Genomic DNA, 20,223 nt, shown 5'->3' on the forward strand with positions numbered 1-20,223 from the left:
AACACACTACTATTCTATGTTTTGTCGTGGTTTTGCCTTTAAACAGTTTAAAATGTAAAAACAAAAAAACAACCTAAAGTCATTCAGAAGACACCATAAGTCCAACATTAATAAATAAAATAAACAGGAACATTGGTTTGACACACAGTCCGCTCTGCACTATTTACAACAGCTAATGTTAGCAGTGGTGTGACTGCAACAGAAGATGCTGGGCAGTTTGTGGAGACTACAAAAAATGATTCATTAAATACAGGCTAGGTGGCTAGGTAGTTGTTAGTTTCGTTTGTTTTTATTCTCTATTAGTTAAATTATATTCAAATGGTAATTTGTGTATTTTTTAAAGATAAGGAGTAGGTTCGTGTTGCTGCGGGGCCATGAACGGGTTTAAGTTCAACAACAACTCTAAATAAAATGTTGTCACTATTATTAAGCACTGGTAATAATCTGAAGCCGTGGTATTGCAAAATAACAGAAGCCTGCTTTATTAAAATAGGCTGGAATGTTTTTTTTTTTTTTTTTTTTTTATTTATTAAAAACGTGTTGTTTATTGAAATACATTTTCAGCTTTCATATTGAAGCTTGCTGTGTTATGGAGGAAAATTCGTGCCAAAATTAAAAAAAAAAAAAAATAAATAAGGAAATAAATACATAAATACTGTAAATAACGAAATAAATAAATACAAATCAAAATACATTACATTTATTTGTTTATTTTATTTATTTATTTATTTATTTTTTCACTTTGGCACAATCTTTTCACTCTATTTCTCACTGAGCGTCAATCATACTGGAAGGTCGGGACATTGCTGCTGGTGAGTTCGATTGTCTGGTCTGCTGGCGTAGAATCGAGAACTGACGGCTGAAGAAACCATTCCAATTAACATCCTCAAAAAGAGGTTGCTAAATAGGTGAACATTTAACTAATTAAAAAAAAAAAAACAGTTAAAAGCATTGTAAACTGCATAGCCAAGCAAAGGACTTCCTGAAATGGGAACCTTGTATGCCACTAGTCCCGCCCGTTTCCAGCAATACTAGTCCGTCACACAGCTCATTTGAGCTCAGTGAGATTTTTTTTTGCACAGACAACAACCGGGTGCCCATTTCTATATTGCGAGATCGTAGGTGCAGATATGACAGGTCTTTCGATCAGTTATTACCTGCAATCTGCACAAGCAATGTTATATAGTAATGCTATATAGTACGATATTCTATGATATACAAACGAGCCCCAGGTCTTTGGGGTGAATTACAACTACTGTATATAAAAGTAAATCAGTTTATATTTTAGTGGGCCAGTGTGGGATGCAGGACATATTGTTTGGCAACAACAAAATGAATATATAAAGAATGTTGCGTTGCCAATGTTTGATTTTAAGGGAATTTCTACCATGTATGGTTAGAACCACTGACCAGACAGCAAAAGTCTGGTTCTTGTGAATCTTGCTTACTCACTGTTCATTGCCGTTTTGGTAGTTCCATTCTTGCTGAGCCAGTCCACTGTGCAAATGTTTTTTTTATTCTTTTTTATTATCGGTCCGTTAAGTTTGAGAACTACACTGAAATGTATTCTGCGTTATTTTTTGCCATTTAGTGCTTAGCGGAATCCGATTACTGTGCTTCTATTATTAACAAACAACAAAAAAATCACACACAGCACCCCTCCCTCCCTCCCTGACTCTGATCGCTTAGCTTGCATTCCTGGTTTTGTGATCAGCACGAACCAGACCATGACCACCCCCACCCCCAAATTACTTTGCTCGCATTCCTGGTTTTGTCCGGTTTTGGACAAATAGAAAGTTGGCAACCCTAAAAGAATGACATGTATGTAACATTCTTAACACACTACACAAACCTGATGATGAAATAAGCCAAAAATCATGTTTGCATTTAATTCTATAAAATCGGAAAACGACTTTGTGTTTATTTTTATTTTTTTATTTCTCTGCTCACAGCTAAAACAAAAAATAAGTTATTTTTTCCCGTTTTCCAATTTCCTTTTATAAAAGGAAAAATGACTAGACCGCATGTAGACAAGGTTGCAACTTGCAAGCATTATACAACTGCAGTCAACACCCCTACACAACCTCCAAGGCACAGTTACTAGCTCATCAGTTTACTTAACGGATTGTCCTGGCATTCCAGTGTGATTGATGTTCATTGAGAAATACTAGAATGAAAAGATTGTGCCAAAATGAAAAAAACTAAATAAATGTAATGCATTTCAGTGTTTGTTTATTTATTTATTAATTTTGGCACGAATTATCCTCCATAGTTCTGCGCACTGTCAGCCCGTGTTAAAGCTATGAAATAATTTACCTGATTCAAAATGTAAAGAATGTTTAAAGTAAAAAATATTGTAGCGTTCTCGATTAACGCAGGCAGGAGCATCAGACAGGGTGATGCAATCCACACACAGGCGGAGGGCGGGTGCGAAACCGAGACCTCTCGCACTAAAGCACAGCTTCGATACTGCTGTACAAAGGCCTGGCAGCCTTCACAAACACCGTCTTGCAGTCGAGGGGTTCTATGTAGTAGCTCCTACAGAGCAGACGCTCTCCTCCTCGATGTGAACAAAGCAAGTGATCCGCTCAGTGCTGATGAGCCTCACTCCCAATCAGTTTCCCATCAATGCGTCTCAGTTCGCAGGAACCAGTGACAGGGCTCCCTTTCACAGCTACAGACAGCAGTGGCTTGAGCAATTGCCTACAGAGTTGAAGTAAAATCTTAAAGTAGTTCATTAAGCAAGATTTGATTTAGAAGAATGAAAGCATGAAAAAGAAAAAAAAAATCTTCCAAAAATGTGTTCAAAATGACAAATACAGTAATCAGTCTTGTATCCCCCCATCAGAAATCCCCCCTAACCGTTTAAGTGTGTGAGTGAGAGAGAGAAAACCAGAACCAGAACCAGGGTTCGATACCGAAGAGTAAGCAAGTCAAAAGTAGCCAGAGTTTGTTTATTGTTGAACAGAGACTAGTTCAGAGATTGTAGATCCCATCAAAGTTTTCGTACGCTATGTTGTACCCTGTGCACTAAGTTATAGATTTACCAATTTTACAAATTAATTGTAACATTTTAATATTTTATTATTACTTTTATATTCCGTTTTATCTAAATATAGGTGTGTTATCATCATAAACTGTTAATGTTACAGAAACAAAAAAGCGATTGAGGCCTTTTGTTACCGGTTTTGTAAAATGTAACCATTTTATTTTCCTTTAAGAAACACTTTGGAATAACGACACATATCAGCTGTGAACAATGGCATTACTTTGGTTTCAAAAGTGAGGGGTTTCTGTAACTGGGGAACATTCAGTGGTAATACAATTTAAGTAAACATTAATTTCATTCAGATTGTTTGATTAATAACTAAATTCCACTAACATGCTACAGCAAATAAAAAAAACCTGAAACTGACACAAAAAAAACTGCCCTGTGCTGCTGTACCGACAAACAAATCACGGAAGAGCGAGAAGTGCAAATGTAAACACGCTTTTTTTTATACATTGTGAAGCCAATATAAACGAAGCATAAGATCAACATTTCTGATCTGTTTTATTTAGGTGCTAAAACATCCGATCCGGTAACATCACTTTCACTTTTGTCCTCCATCTACTGGATTTATTTACAGCAGTGAATGTCCTGGTGTGATGTCACGCACGCGCGCTCTCCCGGGTCGAGTTCTCGAAGGTTTTTGAAAACAGTCTAACCGCAAATTTGCCTTTTTTTCACTTTATAAGTAACGAATATGAAAAACTTTCAGGACATGTATACAAAGTTTAGCTGCACTGAACAATGGCTTTTTATGTCATTGCACCCCACCTTTAAGGGGAAATGGTATACAGCCCATTACATTCCTAAAAGCTCTCTGGCACATACTGCTGAATAAAGAAAGTATTGGTTTTACACTTCAAGCTGCACCGCACAATAACTGTGCCATGTTTCGAGGTGCCATGGATTTGTCATGGCATGGGGGAATTTTTCCACAAACCCCACTGTAGATATATTGTAAGAAAACGCACGGGCGGAACTGCGTGTCTGTGGCTGGATTGTTGTTAGAGATCGTTTATGCAAGTCAGACCATGCTGTGCAAGCCAGTGTCAGATGCAGCATACAAAACTTCCCAGTATGGCTTCCTGTAAAACATGTAGCTACTGTGTGTGTGTGTGTATGTGTGTGTGTGTGTGTGTGTGTGTGTGTGTATGTATGAATGCAAAGAATGGCGACTAAGATGTCTATTACAAAGTGCTTGCACTGTTATATTTGTCTATATTTTATTGTGTGTGTTCAACAGGGCCTCTGTAATTACAGAACAACTTACAAATTAATTGAGCTGAACTGGGCAGCTGTGAAAGGCAGGGATGCTGGGAAATGAAGTCTTTCTTTTTCACTTTAATGTACAAGCGCAGTTGTGAAAGCAAGGGCGCAGGAACTGGGGGTGCGGTGGCACCACCTGGCTTTGCATGGCTCCCATCATATGCAGGGGTTACAGTTTTGTTCAATGGCTTTCAGCATCCCCACTTAAAACATTGTTCCAGTGCCACTGTGTGAAAGGGAGGGACACTGGGAAATTAAGTCTTTCTTTTTCACTTTGATGTGCAAGCGCAGCTTTCCTTCATTTCGTATGTAAAAAGCAATTGTCGGAAAAGGAAACCATACTGGGAAGTTTTGTACGCTTGGGACTATTGTATCCGACACCGGAGCTCAGAGCATGCAACTTGCAGAGACTTGCTTGAGACTGTTTGGTGCTAGTAATTATTTGCTGGCACACGGGACTTACACGTAAGCACAATGCATGGGACTATGCTAAAGACCTCACCCAACCTAAACTAATGGATGCAGCATGAGAAAGTGGGGAATGAGGGGTGCACCTGTCAGAGGCAGGGGAGAGGCTAGGCTTCTGATTGGGTACAGCATTTATAATGCTTCAACTGTGTATGTCTGTGAGGGTATTTAAGGACAGCTTGCAAGCTACTCAGGGGTTGGTGATGTAAGGAGTGTTGTTGAATGTCGTGATGACAGTCGAATTTGCCAATTTGCTGTCTGTACTGTAAATAAAGATCCTGCTGTTTTGCTGCATACTTGTGTCCTTATTGATTTTTTCAATAGTAATCCTGGTATATGGGTGTAACAGGGCGAGTAGCCCTGTTCTTGTATTTGTTTTTTTTAGAACAGGGTACCCCTCCGCCCCTGTCCAGTTTAGTATTTTGTGTTTTATGATTTATTTATTGTATTTCTATATGACGGCGAAGGCCGTGTGTTTTTGTTTTGTTTTAAGTGTTCTGGCAGAGGCGAGGCTGGCAGCCCATCCTCTGCCAGTTATGCATTAAAAAAACTTGTGCAGATTGTAGTCAAAGGGTAATGAGATAATTGATAATCCCTCTGCCATAGTAAATAAAAGCCTGCAGCTCTCTGCATTCTGGGTGGGTGTTCAGAGGAGAGAACAGAGCGAGAGCAGTTTGAAAACAGAACTAGTGAAGGCGATCTGCCCAGCCTGACCTGTGTGTTTAGTTTTTGTTTGTGATTTTATTTTTGTTTAAATTTTTATTTTTTTGAGCAGTGTTTTTGTTAAACCTTTTTTATTGATATTTTTGTTGTTTAAATAAACGGCGCTGAAGTGTCTTTTTGCCCTGCAGTACTGTGTTTGGTTTCTTCCTGCATTCTGGCCTGACGCCACCACATCAGCTACCCTGTCACAATGTGTTTAAAATGTTTCAGGGTGAACACTTTAATGAAAAAGATTCTGTATCATTAGGGCTTGAAGTTTTCAGGTTTTATTTTTGATCACTCTCATTGTTTTTTACCTTCATATCTTGACTGAGCCTGATTCTGTTTTGTTAATTTTTATATCAAAAAGACGTGACAAATTATGTTCATTTCTCATCCCTGATCCTAATTGGATTTCATTCTTGTAGTCGCCCAGTTTGTTGTTGTGCTTTTTGTTATTTTCAATCGTTTAAAGAGTTGTCCTTACAGATTTTCTTTTCAGCATAAAATACCCAGTACTGATTTAAAATCTCCTTGATTTATAGCAAAGAAAAAAAAAAGTATTTTTCTCTGTTAGGCTGCAGTCATCTTAACAACTACAAATTAACATGTAAAGGGAGGTAGTGATTTGGTAAATAAGAACCGAAAAGTTGAAGCCCTATATATTATATAACGTCCTATAATCATATATTAAATGATACATAAATGCTGTCGCTCAAGGTATCACTCTCCCCAAGTTTTCTTGCATGAGTATGAGCACGAAATTAAAAACAGCATCATTATTCTCTGATAAACACAATGAAATATCCTGTACTAAGTTAAACTCTTCAGTGGAGAGTTATAAAAACATAAAACAATGCAGACAGTAAGAAAAAAGCTACATTATCATGGTATGTGTAGCTTTTATGACAAAAGTAAAATATAAATATGGGTCAGCAAATTGAGCATGTTGGACCCTTCAGCAGACAGTTGGTATAAATTGGATAGCATTATCTCATGAAATCATCACAGAGATGAACAATAGAACAATTGCCCAGTCCAGGATCTAGTTATTCAAATTCTTCTTGAAACCTCAGACTGATGCAGTAACCCTTCTTTACAGATCAAGACTAACAATGCAAAGTAAAATGGCACTGGTTTCACATCTGGATCAAATCAGTTAGTATGTAAGGTTCATTTTACTTATTATAAATAAAAGGTTAGTCTTCTTCAGATAATTTTCAGTCAAAACAGTTTAATTCAGAAACAAAGCAGTTCCAAAAGACAGTACAGAATACAATCACATGCATAAGCTGCATGAAAGATCTTGAACAGAAAATACTGCAGGTCAAATCTACAGGACTCAGGACTCACATTCCGAGCAACTAACTACAGTTTTCAGACATTGCTATACAGGTCAGGTTACACAACCCAGGTAGTTGTAATCTTCAATCAAAACCAGGAAATAAAGTTAGCCCCCCCCCCCCAAAAAAAACTTTCTTATCTAGACTCCCCAGGCAGACATTCACCCTTGGCTGCGGACAATGCTGCAGAGACAGCCTCAATGATTTCCCCCCTCTCTGTCATCTAAAGGGGTATATAAAATTATTACAATTCATATAAAACCTTACGAGTGCTTTAATTAAATCTGTTTCGGCAGAGTGATCAGCACTACAATTAGAATGAAGAGGTTCAAATTAGACACTTTATTTTTAGATACTCAAGTTGTGCATATATAACTCTGTAGTGTGCAAGGTATGTTTGTATTTGGGCTAGTTTAAATTGCAATAATAAAATACTTTGTTTTGAATTCAAGTCTTGTAGAACCCGACCTCTATTGAAATAATCAGACTAGACAATGCTTCTCCTGAATACAAAGGAACAGTTTTATTAAAAATAAAACTAAATAAAGGAAAAATGGTGAAATAACTAAACTAACATAATACAGAAATGAAGAATTAACTAAACTAAACAGTACAGAAAATAAAGTTCAAATAACGACACCCCCCACTCCCGCTGGTTGATTAGCAATTAGCGATTCAACACAATTATGGGAGATTCCCTTAAGGTTACAAATGCATTCCTGACAGCTATTTAAGACGAAGGCTAGTCTTAACAGGGATATCGTTTGTAACACAAATATTTACTTTTGTTAATATTTGATAATCAAAGCATCATTAATTCAGTCTCATATATATATAGTTTTGGTTCAGAAGGCAATTCTCACTCTTGCTAGATAAAGACGCTCTTTGCGTCCAGACAAGCTATCGAGAATTATCTATTAACAAAACAGATAAATTTGGATTCTAGTTTCTAATGCAGAATGATAATTGCCTTATAAAACCCACATCCATTTGTATAAATCACTTCAAAACAAATACCATAGTGTTCATTAACTCAAAGCATGAATTGAAAGCAATAATACTTTATTTACATTCCACTTAAAACAAAACATTAATTTTACTTTCAGTTCTGCTTATTCTCGAGTTCATAAGAGGATTAAAACACTACTCATTTAATGCTTAACAGACTTGTGCTGCCTCCTCCAGCTGTTCCGTGTCTTCAACAGTACAGGCCCTAGAAAGCTCTCTTGCTGGCAAGAACAGGTCCAGGTTCCATGGTCTGCCTTCCTCGCGTTTCGTTTCCGCTTCAGGGTACAAAAGAAATGTCTTTGCAAAGAACTAGTCATTAACTATTTAGATATTCCACTGAAACAGCAATTCCTCCAGCAATATGTGCACTCTTCATCCGGGATATTCCACAGCAAACTCTGGCACTGCTAGTGCTCAATAAACTGAATATATTTCAATTTATGTCTACTTCAAATGTTCATCCAACTCTTTCAGTCAGGGCTAAGTTAGAGATTTGATTACAAGTACTTTAGGATTTTAGATGTCTCACGCAGCAGACTCCCACACCAAGGCAAACACTAGAATAGTTATCTCGTATTAGAGTGTCCGAAAACAGTATCTCTGTTCCAGCTGTTCGCAGGCTGGATCTCCAGATTGTCACAGTTCAAAGACTGGTTTGTGTATCAGAACCTTGGATTTGATATTGGGAGCCCCATTTCAGTGTCGCACTCATGCTTTTGTAATGTTCTCTTTACCCATGTGATTGGATAGTTTGGTTATTTTGGGCGGTGCCTGAGTCCATGTGAAGTGTTTGTCATTGGTTGTTCTTGTACTTACGCGGCCCCTTATTCTCCATTGGTATGCTATTCCGCCCCCTGCCGTCTGTATTTATGTGATGGACTGGTTCCTGTCTAAGATGTCAAAGCACCCAGAACTCTCTGGGTTGTGGCGCCAAAAGAGTCATTCAGCGATTGTGAAGATAAGCTGTATTTACTTTACGACTCTTTTTAAAATAATTCTTTGTCAGTGGGGGAGTTGGTGACCAGAAACCAAGATGACATGGAGAATGGTTTAATATCCCCCTCTGTATATTTCATTTCTGTTACTTTCATACACAGAATTATATTATGACCCAATCTGACGCTACAACTCTCAAGCAATTAGGGGTCTGTAAATGCCAAAAAAGCTATTTTAAGAGCCAATAGAACAGAAGTAAACAATGAGTCAGTTTTACTTATAACTGGTGTTCCACATTTTCATTTATCTTTAAAAAAAAAATGTCCCAGAAAATATATTTATTTTACAAATATTAAAATAGGGATAAAATCTGTAAAAATTTGTTTTTAATTGAAACATTGGGAAAACACATTCTCTGTGTACACACTGTATGTGTGGAATATGATGTGTAGCAGTTCCGATTTCTAATTAAATTTAATGTCCCTGGGATTTATGATGAAGCAGAATTTTTTTTCGCAAGTTAGCTGGTACTTTGCGAACGTTGGGGAAATCGCTGTGCTGACGGAAATAGTATCTGCAGAAGGTATGAACATGACATGAGCACAAAACAAGCCAGGTTTATTCGCCTGAAATCATAAAAAGAAAAGAAAATGGACAGCACTGGACAATCCAAGCATTCGGGAGACGCATCAAAGATCACACTGACCATTTCCATCAGTGCATTCCATAAATTTACCAACTAAAGCATCATCATATATTTATGATTAAGGAGATCATGTGACTCTATCACTGGGATGGTTGCTTGCTGTTAGAGCTTCTGCTACCTCTTCGCAATTTAAATTTGTAATCAAACAATTTATGCTGCTTTTATATTATTTTCAGATTATTGGATCAGTTCAGGAAGCAAATGACACAGCCTTACGGCCTGTGATTCAAAATGTTACTAAAACAGCTATTATTCTTGAACAGGAGGTTTTTGATATTGCTTCCTCTCTGAGACAGCTAACTGCCAGGCAGGATATCACCACAGCTGATCTTCACCAAACAAAAAGACAAAATGAACTGATGCTATGCAGGATAAAATGGCAGACCTTGAGGACAGAAATCGTTGCTCTAACGTCAGACTGGTTACGGCTTCCTGAAGGGGCTGAAGGCCATGATCCCATACTCCAATTATTACCCTTTTCTGGACTTAAATCAAACACATTGTGTATACACAGATGGCCTTCGGGACTTCAGTAAACCATGACCATGATATTTCAATGCCTTTGTTATAATGATTGACAACGACTCCCCCAGGCTGCTCGAAAATCCACTCCGATCAACGTGCAGGGTCAAAAGCTCTCCTTTTATGTGGATTACTATGCTATCACCACTGCGAAGAGGAGGGCCTTTGGTGAAGTGAGAGCAAAGCTTCACTCCTAGGGAGTGGACAATTTTTGGTATATCCAGCTCTCTAGGAGGCTGTGTGGTCCAGTGGTTAAATAAAGCAGCAACAGACTTGTAACCAGGAGGTCCCCAGTTCAAATCCCAGCTCAGCCACTGACTTGTTGTGTGACCCTGAGCAAGTCACTTAACCTCCTTGTGCTCTGTCTTTTGGGTCCTGTAAGTGACTCTGCAGCTGATGCATAGTTCACACACCCTAGTCTAGTATCTTGTAAAGCACTTTGTGATGGTGGTCCACTATGAAAGGCGCTATATAAAAATAAAGATTATTATTATTATTATTATTTTGAAAGTAAATCATGGAGGGGAGCGGCTGTCCTTCAGTACTCCTGAAGAGGTTGATTCCTTTTTTGCTTAAAGTTTTCAGGATACGATGGGGTCTATTAATCCCTCTGCACTCAGGGCCCTGTGCTTCTCATCCTTTGGTCCAGATGGAACATCGGTAGAAATGAAGTAACTTTGTTCCGGATTACTACTTTTTGTACCTTCACGGTATGGAAGTGGAAACATTTTACTCCTTTTATAACTGATAGAGACCCTTCAGGTCTGCACATTTACACTCTATGCAATGTCCTCAGAGGAATAGCTGTACTGCAGAGGGTAACCCTATTAAGAATACTACTGTGGTTCATTATTAATCATTTGGATACTTGGCTATGTTAATTACCACAATCTTTATTACTACCTCTGGCGTTAATGTTATAGCTGATGACAATCTGTACTCAAATTATTTCCCTAATCATTGAAATATGGGTTTACTTCAGTTGAAGTAGAAAAATAAAAGTAGAATCAGTTTTATCGGTGTCCATTCACCACAGTGCTAAAGAAGGGCAGTATTTTACTTCCTTAAGATTTACTTACATTAGTGAGTAGTAATGTGTTTCAGAGTGTACCATCAAGTCCGATCTGAACAGTTTAAAAAAAATAAAAATAAACTTTGACTGACGGAATGAGGAGTGTCTGCAACCTTATAGATCTGTAACAAAGAAACACATTCATCTAAACTGGGGTGTTTTCTCTCAAACTCAAAAATCTTAAAGTTTAAATATTTTGTTTTCAGGTAATTTATTATCAAATCAAATAGACATTCCAGCTTGACTTATTTAGATATTCTTCAGATTTCAGTCTGTCAACCAGGAATATATTTAATGAAAACATACAAAATGCCATGTGCATTAGTTATCTTGAATACTTCCCAAGATATAGCCTATAGAAGGTTATATGAAGATTGAAAGTTTAAAATGCAGCTTCTTTTCGAGGTGCCAATGTAAGGCTTCCATATTTTTAGTAGATCTTGGGTGTTATATTTTTTTTGTTTTAAGCAAGGGCAGTGGTTAATCTAAGCTTTGAGGCTGTTATTTCATGATTTCTGTTTTAAACCTAAAGTTTTTTGTATACATAATATAAAATATTATACCTAGCTTCTAGAAAATTACATACGGTGAAGTTCAACATATGTATCTATATTTTTACACAATTTAGATTTCTCTTAGAAAATAATAACAATATAAAAACTACACATTTCATGTTAAATTACAGGAAACCATTCTATACAAAATGTTTGTATTATAGTGTATACTATTAGTGTTTCAAGTTATAGGAGAAGATTAGTTGTTTGGTATACATATTAAAACAGTCCTTGTGTGATTGATTTCATCAGCCTGTTCCATTACAGGACCATAAATTGAACAATTATCAGAATATTTGTAAACTAATTAATATTCACACTGTCGACCACAAGGTGTACCAAACCACTGGATGTATGCAGGTGATTGCTGAATTCTTCCACATTTCCAATTAACAATGTTTCAGTTAATTTGCTGCAGGCAATTTTTAATGAGCACATTAATGATAATGATAGAAGGGTTGAAGAATACATTAGTAGCATCTGTTATATGTAGCCCAAACTTCTATGTAAATCAGGGGCGTCATTTCCTATAGGGGGCCCCGGCAGTTGCCCCTACCCCCCCCCCCCCCCCCCCCAGACATTGTTTGGATTGGAGGTAGGGGGAGGGGGACTGCGAGTGAAGAACATTATGTCTTCCACTTCCCAGACACATAATATAATCACATATAAGATGGTCAAAGTTTACTTCCAAAATTAATAAAATATGTATTTCAAACATCATTCTTTTCTAATCTAACCTGGATCCAGAAAGAAGTTAGCGAAAAATGATATTTAAATGGTGGTGGACTACAGTGTTAGATACACTCTGGTTGAAATGTACTGTTATAATTACTGTTTTAAAATGTTACATTTCTTAAAATATATATTTATATGGAAAGAAATGATTAGGCAATGTTATACATGAAAATTAGTGGATTTCTTTTCTAACAGATTTTCACCATATGCAAATGTTGGTATTAGTTTGGCAAATGAAAGGTTCTTTTTGTGCATGAAAAGGGTCAAAACATACCTGCGTACAGCTACTGGGGATGAGAGATTGAGCGATATTTTGGTTATTGGAAGCAAACCCGACAATCAAAAACATTAGACTTACTAATACAGGCTGGTGTTGATAAATTTGCCAAGATGAAAGCGAGATGCCAACCTGTTTTATTTTAGTTTATTCGTGATTATCTGTGTAAACATGTTATTTAAAGCTACATATTTCTGCTTTCGATATTCACAGGAATGTGATGCTTATTTAGCAGTTTATGTTCATTGTTTTGTATTTGATACAAAGTGTCATTCTTTTTGGAAAGCTGGTGAAATGTATCAAACTTAACTTGAGGTTGTAAAGAGTTAAACTGTGTTCTTGCCCCTGGCTGTTTTTGTAAGCCCATGCATTTTTTTCAGTGATCTGAGAGCACTCTAATGTCCTTACCTGCTACTGTAAAATGATTTTTTTTTTTTAAATGATTTTGTAAGGTTAAAAGTTTATTTTTACATTTTAGAAAAAAGGAAAAAATAGCTGGCCCATTTTATAAATATACATATATCTATAAACAATAAAACAATAAAAAAATGGACAATCAAGTCTGGTCTTAAAGAGACATGTGCCAATTTCACTGTAATTCTGCACAAAATCATCTTTCTTGGTCCTCTCATTCTTAGGAATGTAAAAATTACAAAACATATTGAGCATGAGTGGTTGCTAAGCTCTAATATTAGCTAGAACTTTTTTGGGGGGGCAGGCAGGTTTAAGCACTGAAGCAAAAAACACATTTACATGTTTACATGAAATTTTAAGATTTCAAAACACTAAATTAATTATCGTGTTAATTTCAGCTGATAATCGTGATACAAAAATGTTATTATCGTCCCAACACTAGCAGGTGTTTTTTATTTTATTTTTATCTTCAGTATAACTCAGCATTGGTGTTTTAAAATGTGTGTTTAATCTTCAATTGCAGTTTGCAGAGAGGATTCAAACCAGTCGATTGCCTCATGTTTGGCACTGATGCACTCACCCATGGAGACATCTATTGATAAGATTCCGGGAAGAGACCTCAAAGCCCTAGACACAACACATGGGTGAGTTTTGTTTTATTTCAAGCACATAATTGTGATAGGATTTGAGGGGTTATTTCATATTTAGAATTTGAAGGGTTGATTCAAACAGAAAAAAATGAATTTCAACATTGAACACAAGTTACTCTGACTGACTGAAGAAAATGAAACATGAAATACAAAATTACCATTTTCAAAAACTGCACTGTGTAATTAGACTATAATTGATTTATAACTTATTCTACACTGACATAGAGTTCTTTGCTTTCGGTTGAAGGCAGTAACATGATTGAAATGAATGTCCCTTTATAGAAGAATTACCTTTAATTCAAATAAATGAGGTAAAAGATGTTAATTGATAAGTTGGAAGAGCAAGAGCATTAATCCTCTTTTTAATGGTTTTCCATTTTGTCACTTAACCCTAATTTGGTAGCCCATTTAAATGGAACAACTACAACAACAATAATAATAATAAAACAGGAGATAAAAGAAAAAAAATAATAATAAAACAGTATTCAATCAACTGATAGAAATCTAACCTTAGATAAAGTAATAATCATATTATTGATATCCATATAAACCACAAGGATGACCTTTGAAATAACTTCCTTTAACTCAATGTTTACTAATTGTAGTGTGTACTACTCTAAATCATACAAATCCAATATTAGACAAATGTCATATGCCCTTGCATGTAGTCAGACTTGTTTCTGAATGTGAAATACTTTGAGTCATCGTAAGTTGAGCCCAAGTTCTCTTCGTTTATGGATATGTAAGATTCCTTAACTAGGGTGGGCAAACCAAGGGTCTGGCGAGTCTGCCTGTTGAGAGTTCTGCAATGTGCTGCTCATGAACTTTGCAGTTTTTAACTCGTCATATAATTGAATACTAATCAGTGAAGCACAATCTTTCTTCATTTTTTAGAAGTATAAATACTTCGGTAAACATACCTAATAATCATAATTCTCATACTTTGATGTTTTTTGTTTTATTATCCTTTAAAAACCGTCATTAAAAAAAAAAAAATCATCATCTGACATTTTAAAACTGGTAAAAATGTTGTTAAATGTTAATTTAGAGTAAAAAATAGAAGTATAGTATAGCAATTGAAGAAGGGTATAGTATTGTAGTATCTTCTATATTGATCTCAAAACATCACCTCGCAAAAATGTGTCAGTGATGACAGCGTGAAAATGTTGTTTGCCACAAGTACATGGCGTCACATTTTTTGTTGTTATCCTTATTCAAGCTTTGTCTACTTTGATTCATGGCTGTATAATAAATGAGAAGTAGTTCAAGCTTTCTGCCAGTGTAGGTCCTAGTATGTAGGATATACAGAAAGGTGAAAAAAAAAGCATTTCCTTTCTTTACTCTGAACCTAAACCAATCAGGGCTGATGTACGATGTGCACTATTTGCTGTTGAAGGTGTCTATAATGCATCGTCATTAAACCAAGAGCCAACCATGCTTGGGTTTTTAGATATTTGGGTGGAAATATGACCATTTTTACAACAGAGATGTAGGAGGGCAGAGCGAGCTTCACCTGGTACTGTCTCAACACAGGGGCTTTTTACCCTCAAACATGTATTGTAAAAATATATGTAAAATATTTCATAATGGTACATTTCATTTTTTAAAAGACTAATCATTGTGTGTTGATAATAAAACAAATCCCATGCCTTTAAAACGTTACATTTATCTTCAGTACAGACTTAGTGCACTGGCAGAACTACTGTGCGTGACATGCCACCCTTGCCAGTCTTCCCACAGTGAGAGGTGTGTTTTTGGGAGGCTTGCTTGTACAGTAAAACTTTAAGCCTTTTAATTTAAAATCACCATCTAGCTTAGATTATTTTTTTATTGGTAGTGCTGATATTTTTGTGTAATATATATATAATATATATATATATATATCATATATATATATATATATATATATATATATATATATATATATATATATATATACACACACACACACACACACAGTACCAGTCAAACCAGGTGTTTTTCATGATTATCTATGCTTTTAACTGCATAAACTTGTCTATAAACACTTCATATTTCATTATATAACATGTGTACTTATAGAAGCTGATAATCATAAGTGAATTGCATTCAAAAATGTAATTTTTAAATGAAAATGTAAATCTTGTCAATTTCAATGAAATTGTCACCCAAAGCAAGGGGGTTTCTGTCTGAAGCCCAAGTCAGTTAAAAGTCTGAAATGTGTATAACACGGTGTTAGAACACTGGCCTAAGTATAAAAGTGTCTTTGTTAGATATTCTCAGAGTTAACTAGCATGTTACCTAGTTAACCTTTTGTCAACAATTATTATTAACAGGTGAGTGTCCATGATTACTATAAATATAGGTAGCATAGGCACAAGTTTGTCATTCCTGAATGTAAGGGAGAAGAAAATGGCAAAATACGCTCAGTTAAGCAAAGAAAAAAAGACAGTCTGTAATTACTTTAAGAAATGAAAGTCAATCTTTAAGACAAATCACAAGAACTTTGCAAGTGTCTGTAACTGCTGTGGCCAAGACCATCAAACGATTTGAAGAAACTGGCACTCATGAGGACCGAACAATGTCAGGCAGGCCAAGGGTGACTTCAGAATCAGAGAATAAGTTCATTCGAGTCACAAGTCTGCAAAACTGGAGATTAACTGCCCCTGAAATACAAGCTCAGCTAAATGCTACTAGAAGTACAGATGTTTCAACCTCAATTGTTCAGAGGAGATTGCGTGAAGCTGGCCTAACTGAAAGAATTGCTGCAAAGAAACCATTGTTAAGAGTGCAGAATAAGAGGAAGAGACTTGCCTGGGCCAAAAAACACAGAAATGGACGTTTGAGGAGTGTAAGTCGGTCTTATGGACCGATGAGTCAAAATTTGAAATATTTGGGTCCAACCGCTGAGTATTTGTAAGACGCAGAGAGGGTGAGCGCATGAGTTCTGCATGTGTGGTTCCCACTGTCAAGCATGGAGGAGGCAGTGTCATGATCTGGGGTTGCTTTGCTGGTGACAGAGTTGGTGATCTTTATCAAGTCCATGGCAAGTTCAACCAGCATAGCATTTTGAGGAATCCAAGATTTAGAGACAATGTTCAATTTTCTTGAACATTGCTTTGATACTCCTTATGTTTTGTTTTGCATATTGTAACATTTGTTTTCATTTTCAAGTATTTACAGAAACGTATACGACGTAAAACATTGTCAATTATGAAAAAAAAACCTAGTTTCCAGCAAGTGTACTCAAGCTTTTGACTGATACTGTGTGTGTATGTGTATATATATATATATATATATATATATATATATATATATATATATATATATATATATATATATATATATATATATATATATAATTTAAAGCTTCAGTATGAAGTTCAAATCAAGAAGGCATAACTCAAATCCAAGATGATAGAACAAGTAGCTGAATTTGTTTCATTAAAACTAAATGTAATAATCTATTTTGTTTGTTGAAATCTAACATTTCGTTTGACCACCCTACGTTAATACTTGAGTTTGGCGACCTTCCACACCTCCTAACACATGTTGTGAGAAGTCCAAGATAACAGTTAATGTTACATTCATTTGCAATGCATGTGGAAATTATGCCAGTACCAGAGTCACCTATTTATGCATTTTGTTTTCTTCTTGAAATGAGGGTTGTGACAATTAATTGGATCTGAAAAAATGTTGAATGAGTTTAATTTTACCCTCTCCAAAATCAGTGAAGTATGGAACGTTCATGTGTTACTTAATTGGTTTTCGTGTCTGTGCACTCTAATATGTATTTATCTCCATTCTGCTAAATTCATGGTAATCCCACATTTCAGGAAGTTAGAGGCCAGAGCTTTGTAACATACAATTTGTGCTGCAGCCTCTCCATATCTGTTTACTTAGAATTAGAACTAGATTGTATAATATTGAGGGCAGCAGAAGATGTAAGGAGAGTAAGACCCATATAGTATCTAATATACACTCTTCTTGCTCTCGAGGGGTTCCAATTCTCAGTTTCATGCTTTTTAAATAATTTGGAAACAAAGTTGATTAGATATACTAAAGCTGTATATGTTTTTTATATTGATATATAAGTGTTCCTCAAATGCAACACTAGCATTAATAACAGTCGGATAATAGTTTTAAAATTGCATTAAGGTTCAGTTACTTTGTCATTTGATCATCAAACAGTTCAACATGTTGGATCTACACTGGGATAACCTTGATGCCCCTTATTCCATGCAGAGAATACATTTACATGGTGATGGGGATATTAGAGGTGTTCATATGTACAGTGTCAAACTGTTCCATTGCAATTTTTAAGAATTAGTATCACAATTTACCTCTGAAATGTTGCATAACATTTGCTTTATTACAGACACTTTTACCTTAAATGAAACAGTTTTTCTCATACCTTGGAGACCCACCTCCTTCAGTCCCTGCCTGGACGTTTACCATGTATGAATCTGTAACAAATGTCAGAGAGATAATTGGGTCTTGTCACAGATATTCTATTAACAGAATTGTTAAAGTGCAGTGGCAGACATATATTTGGTTTACGTCCACATGGAAATAAATTATAATTGTCATGTTCAAGTAAAAGGTGCATATTAACAACGTATATCTAAGAACTGTCTGTGACAGGATGACTGGTGGTGGTGACGTGAGCATCCAGGAAGCAGTACACAAAACAAAAGCATAAGGGGCAAAACTGCACCGCTGCGCTCGTATTTTATTAATAATCAATCAATCACTATTTATTTTATATAGTGCCTTTCATAGTGGAGCACCATCACAAAGAGCTTTACAAGTGAGGAACAATACATAATACATTACATATAGGCATAATACATTAAAGAAAAGGCTATCTGAATTTGTGGATGGATGCGTGTGTCAAGCAGAATCGTACAGATAAGATGGAGTCAGAAACCTGAAATAGCAATTTAGACAACAGCTAATAACAGATACCAGGCTTAGAGAGGATTAACCCTTTGCGGTCCAACCTGGTCTGACGTTATAATTTTCCCTTTCCAGTCCGAAGTCGGACCCTGTTCGACATCATCAAAAAGACGTAAAGCACAGGTCTTTATTTGCTTTTTCTCCAGAAAAAGTCAAGAAAACCTTTCAATGGCTGAGTGAGACCAATAGGAGCCGAATGAAGCCGAAAAAAAGGGCGTATCTGATAGCCCCATGCATCACATAGATAACACGGACATAGTCAAAGCAGATAGCTGCCTCCGCATCCAGCGCTCAAAGAATATCACAGACATTTGCAGATCTTTTTGGAGATGTTATAGTAATAAAATAATGACTTGGATTGCGTTATTGAGGAGTTTGCTAATACAATGAGTGATCAGGAGAGGATTTATCACTATGCACATCTGTAAAGAGGTATGTGAAAAAGACAGCGAACAAAGGGTGGGGCTTGGCTGGTGATACAGTACTGAGTGTGCTTTTGTGATTCATTGCCTTTTAAACCTGTTTTACTCTCGCATGTGAAAATAAATTGGACCTGACACGCGTGACAAGCACTTAATAAATGGACCGCAAAGGGTTAAAGGCAAGAGAGAACAAGTGGGTGTTGAGAGTTGATTTGAAGCAAGCAGTTGTGGGAGCTTGTGAAAGGGTGGCTTGCAGTGGTGAAATCAGACCAGAGTCACAGACTGCAAACAGTGAGGAATGGCGGAGCAAACTGAGACACTGAGATGCCGTACGCCTTAGTGTTTTATTTAATAATACAAAAAAGATTTAAACAAACACAAAACAAAAGGGCACAAGGGTAAACAAATTGTATGCTGGTTGAGACACAGACAGCTGCAGGCTTTTATAAAGGTGACCATCTCCCAATTAGTAACAATTAATCAGTCAATCAATCAATTAACTCGGGAGATGACCACCTTTTGCAGAAGGTTTTTATGAATGGAGATTTTAACCCCATTCATGTGACTATATTATGAGACCGGCTTTTCACCGGTCTCACACAGCAGATAAAAAATCGGACGGCTTTCATCCGTCCACACAAGACACAAATACATCGTTTATGTACGTGACATGATGCTGCTACGACTAACTACGATGATAATAATAAAACAGCACAAACATTGTATATATATCCCTGCCCTGTGTGAGCTGCACGCACTAAGGCTGGTAGAGAGTTCCAGAGAGTCAGGGCCATGAAGCTAAAAGAGCGCTCTCTGAATGTGGCGTGCTTTTGCTTGGGTATAACCAGCAAGCCTAAGTCAGAGGACCTAAGCTTGCAGATAGGGACATAGCGGGTCAGCAGGTTGGAGATATACTCTGGACCTATGTGATGGAGGGCCTTGTAGGCGAGCAGGAGAATTTTTAAATAATCCTGAACTTAAAAGGAAGCCAGGGCAGTTGGGCAAGACAGGGGGTAATGTGATCATGTTTTTACATCTGGTAAGGATTCTAGCAGCAGCATTTGAACCAGCTGTAGTCTGTTTATGGCATGTGACCGAAGACCACCGTAGAGATAGTTGCAGTAGTTGATTCAAGAGGAGATGAACGCATGACAGAGTATC

General features: G+C 36.5%; 1 protein-coding gene across 1 annotated transcript in view; it reads left to right on the forward strand.

Moving 5' to 3' along the window:
• Window positions 1-13,715, forward strand: part of LOC121298774 (serine-rich coiled-coil domain-containing protein 1-like) — a 115,478-nt gene extending 101,763 nt beyond the window's left edge. Inside the window, exon 5 of the mRNA XM_041225985.1 lies at window positions 13,576-13,715. Coding sequence (XP_041081919.1) covers window positions 13,576-13,700 — 125 coding nt within the window. The 3' untranslated portion in view covers window positions 13,701-13,715. The remainder of the gene's footprint in view (window positions 1-13,575) is intronic.
• Window positions 13,716-20,223: the final 6,508 nt, after the last annotated feature.

Source organism: Polyodon spathula, chromosome 2 (genome assembly GCF_017654505.1).
Source record: "Polyodon spathula isolate WHYD16114869_AA chromosome 2, ASM1765450v1, whole genome shotgun sequence".
Lineage (NCBI taxonomy): Eukaryota > Metazoa > Chordata > Actinopteri > Acipenseriformes > Polyodontidae > Polyodon > Polyodon spathula.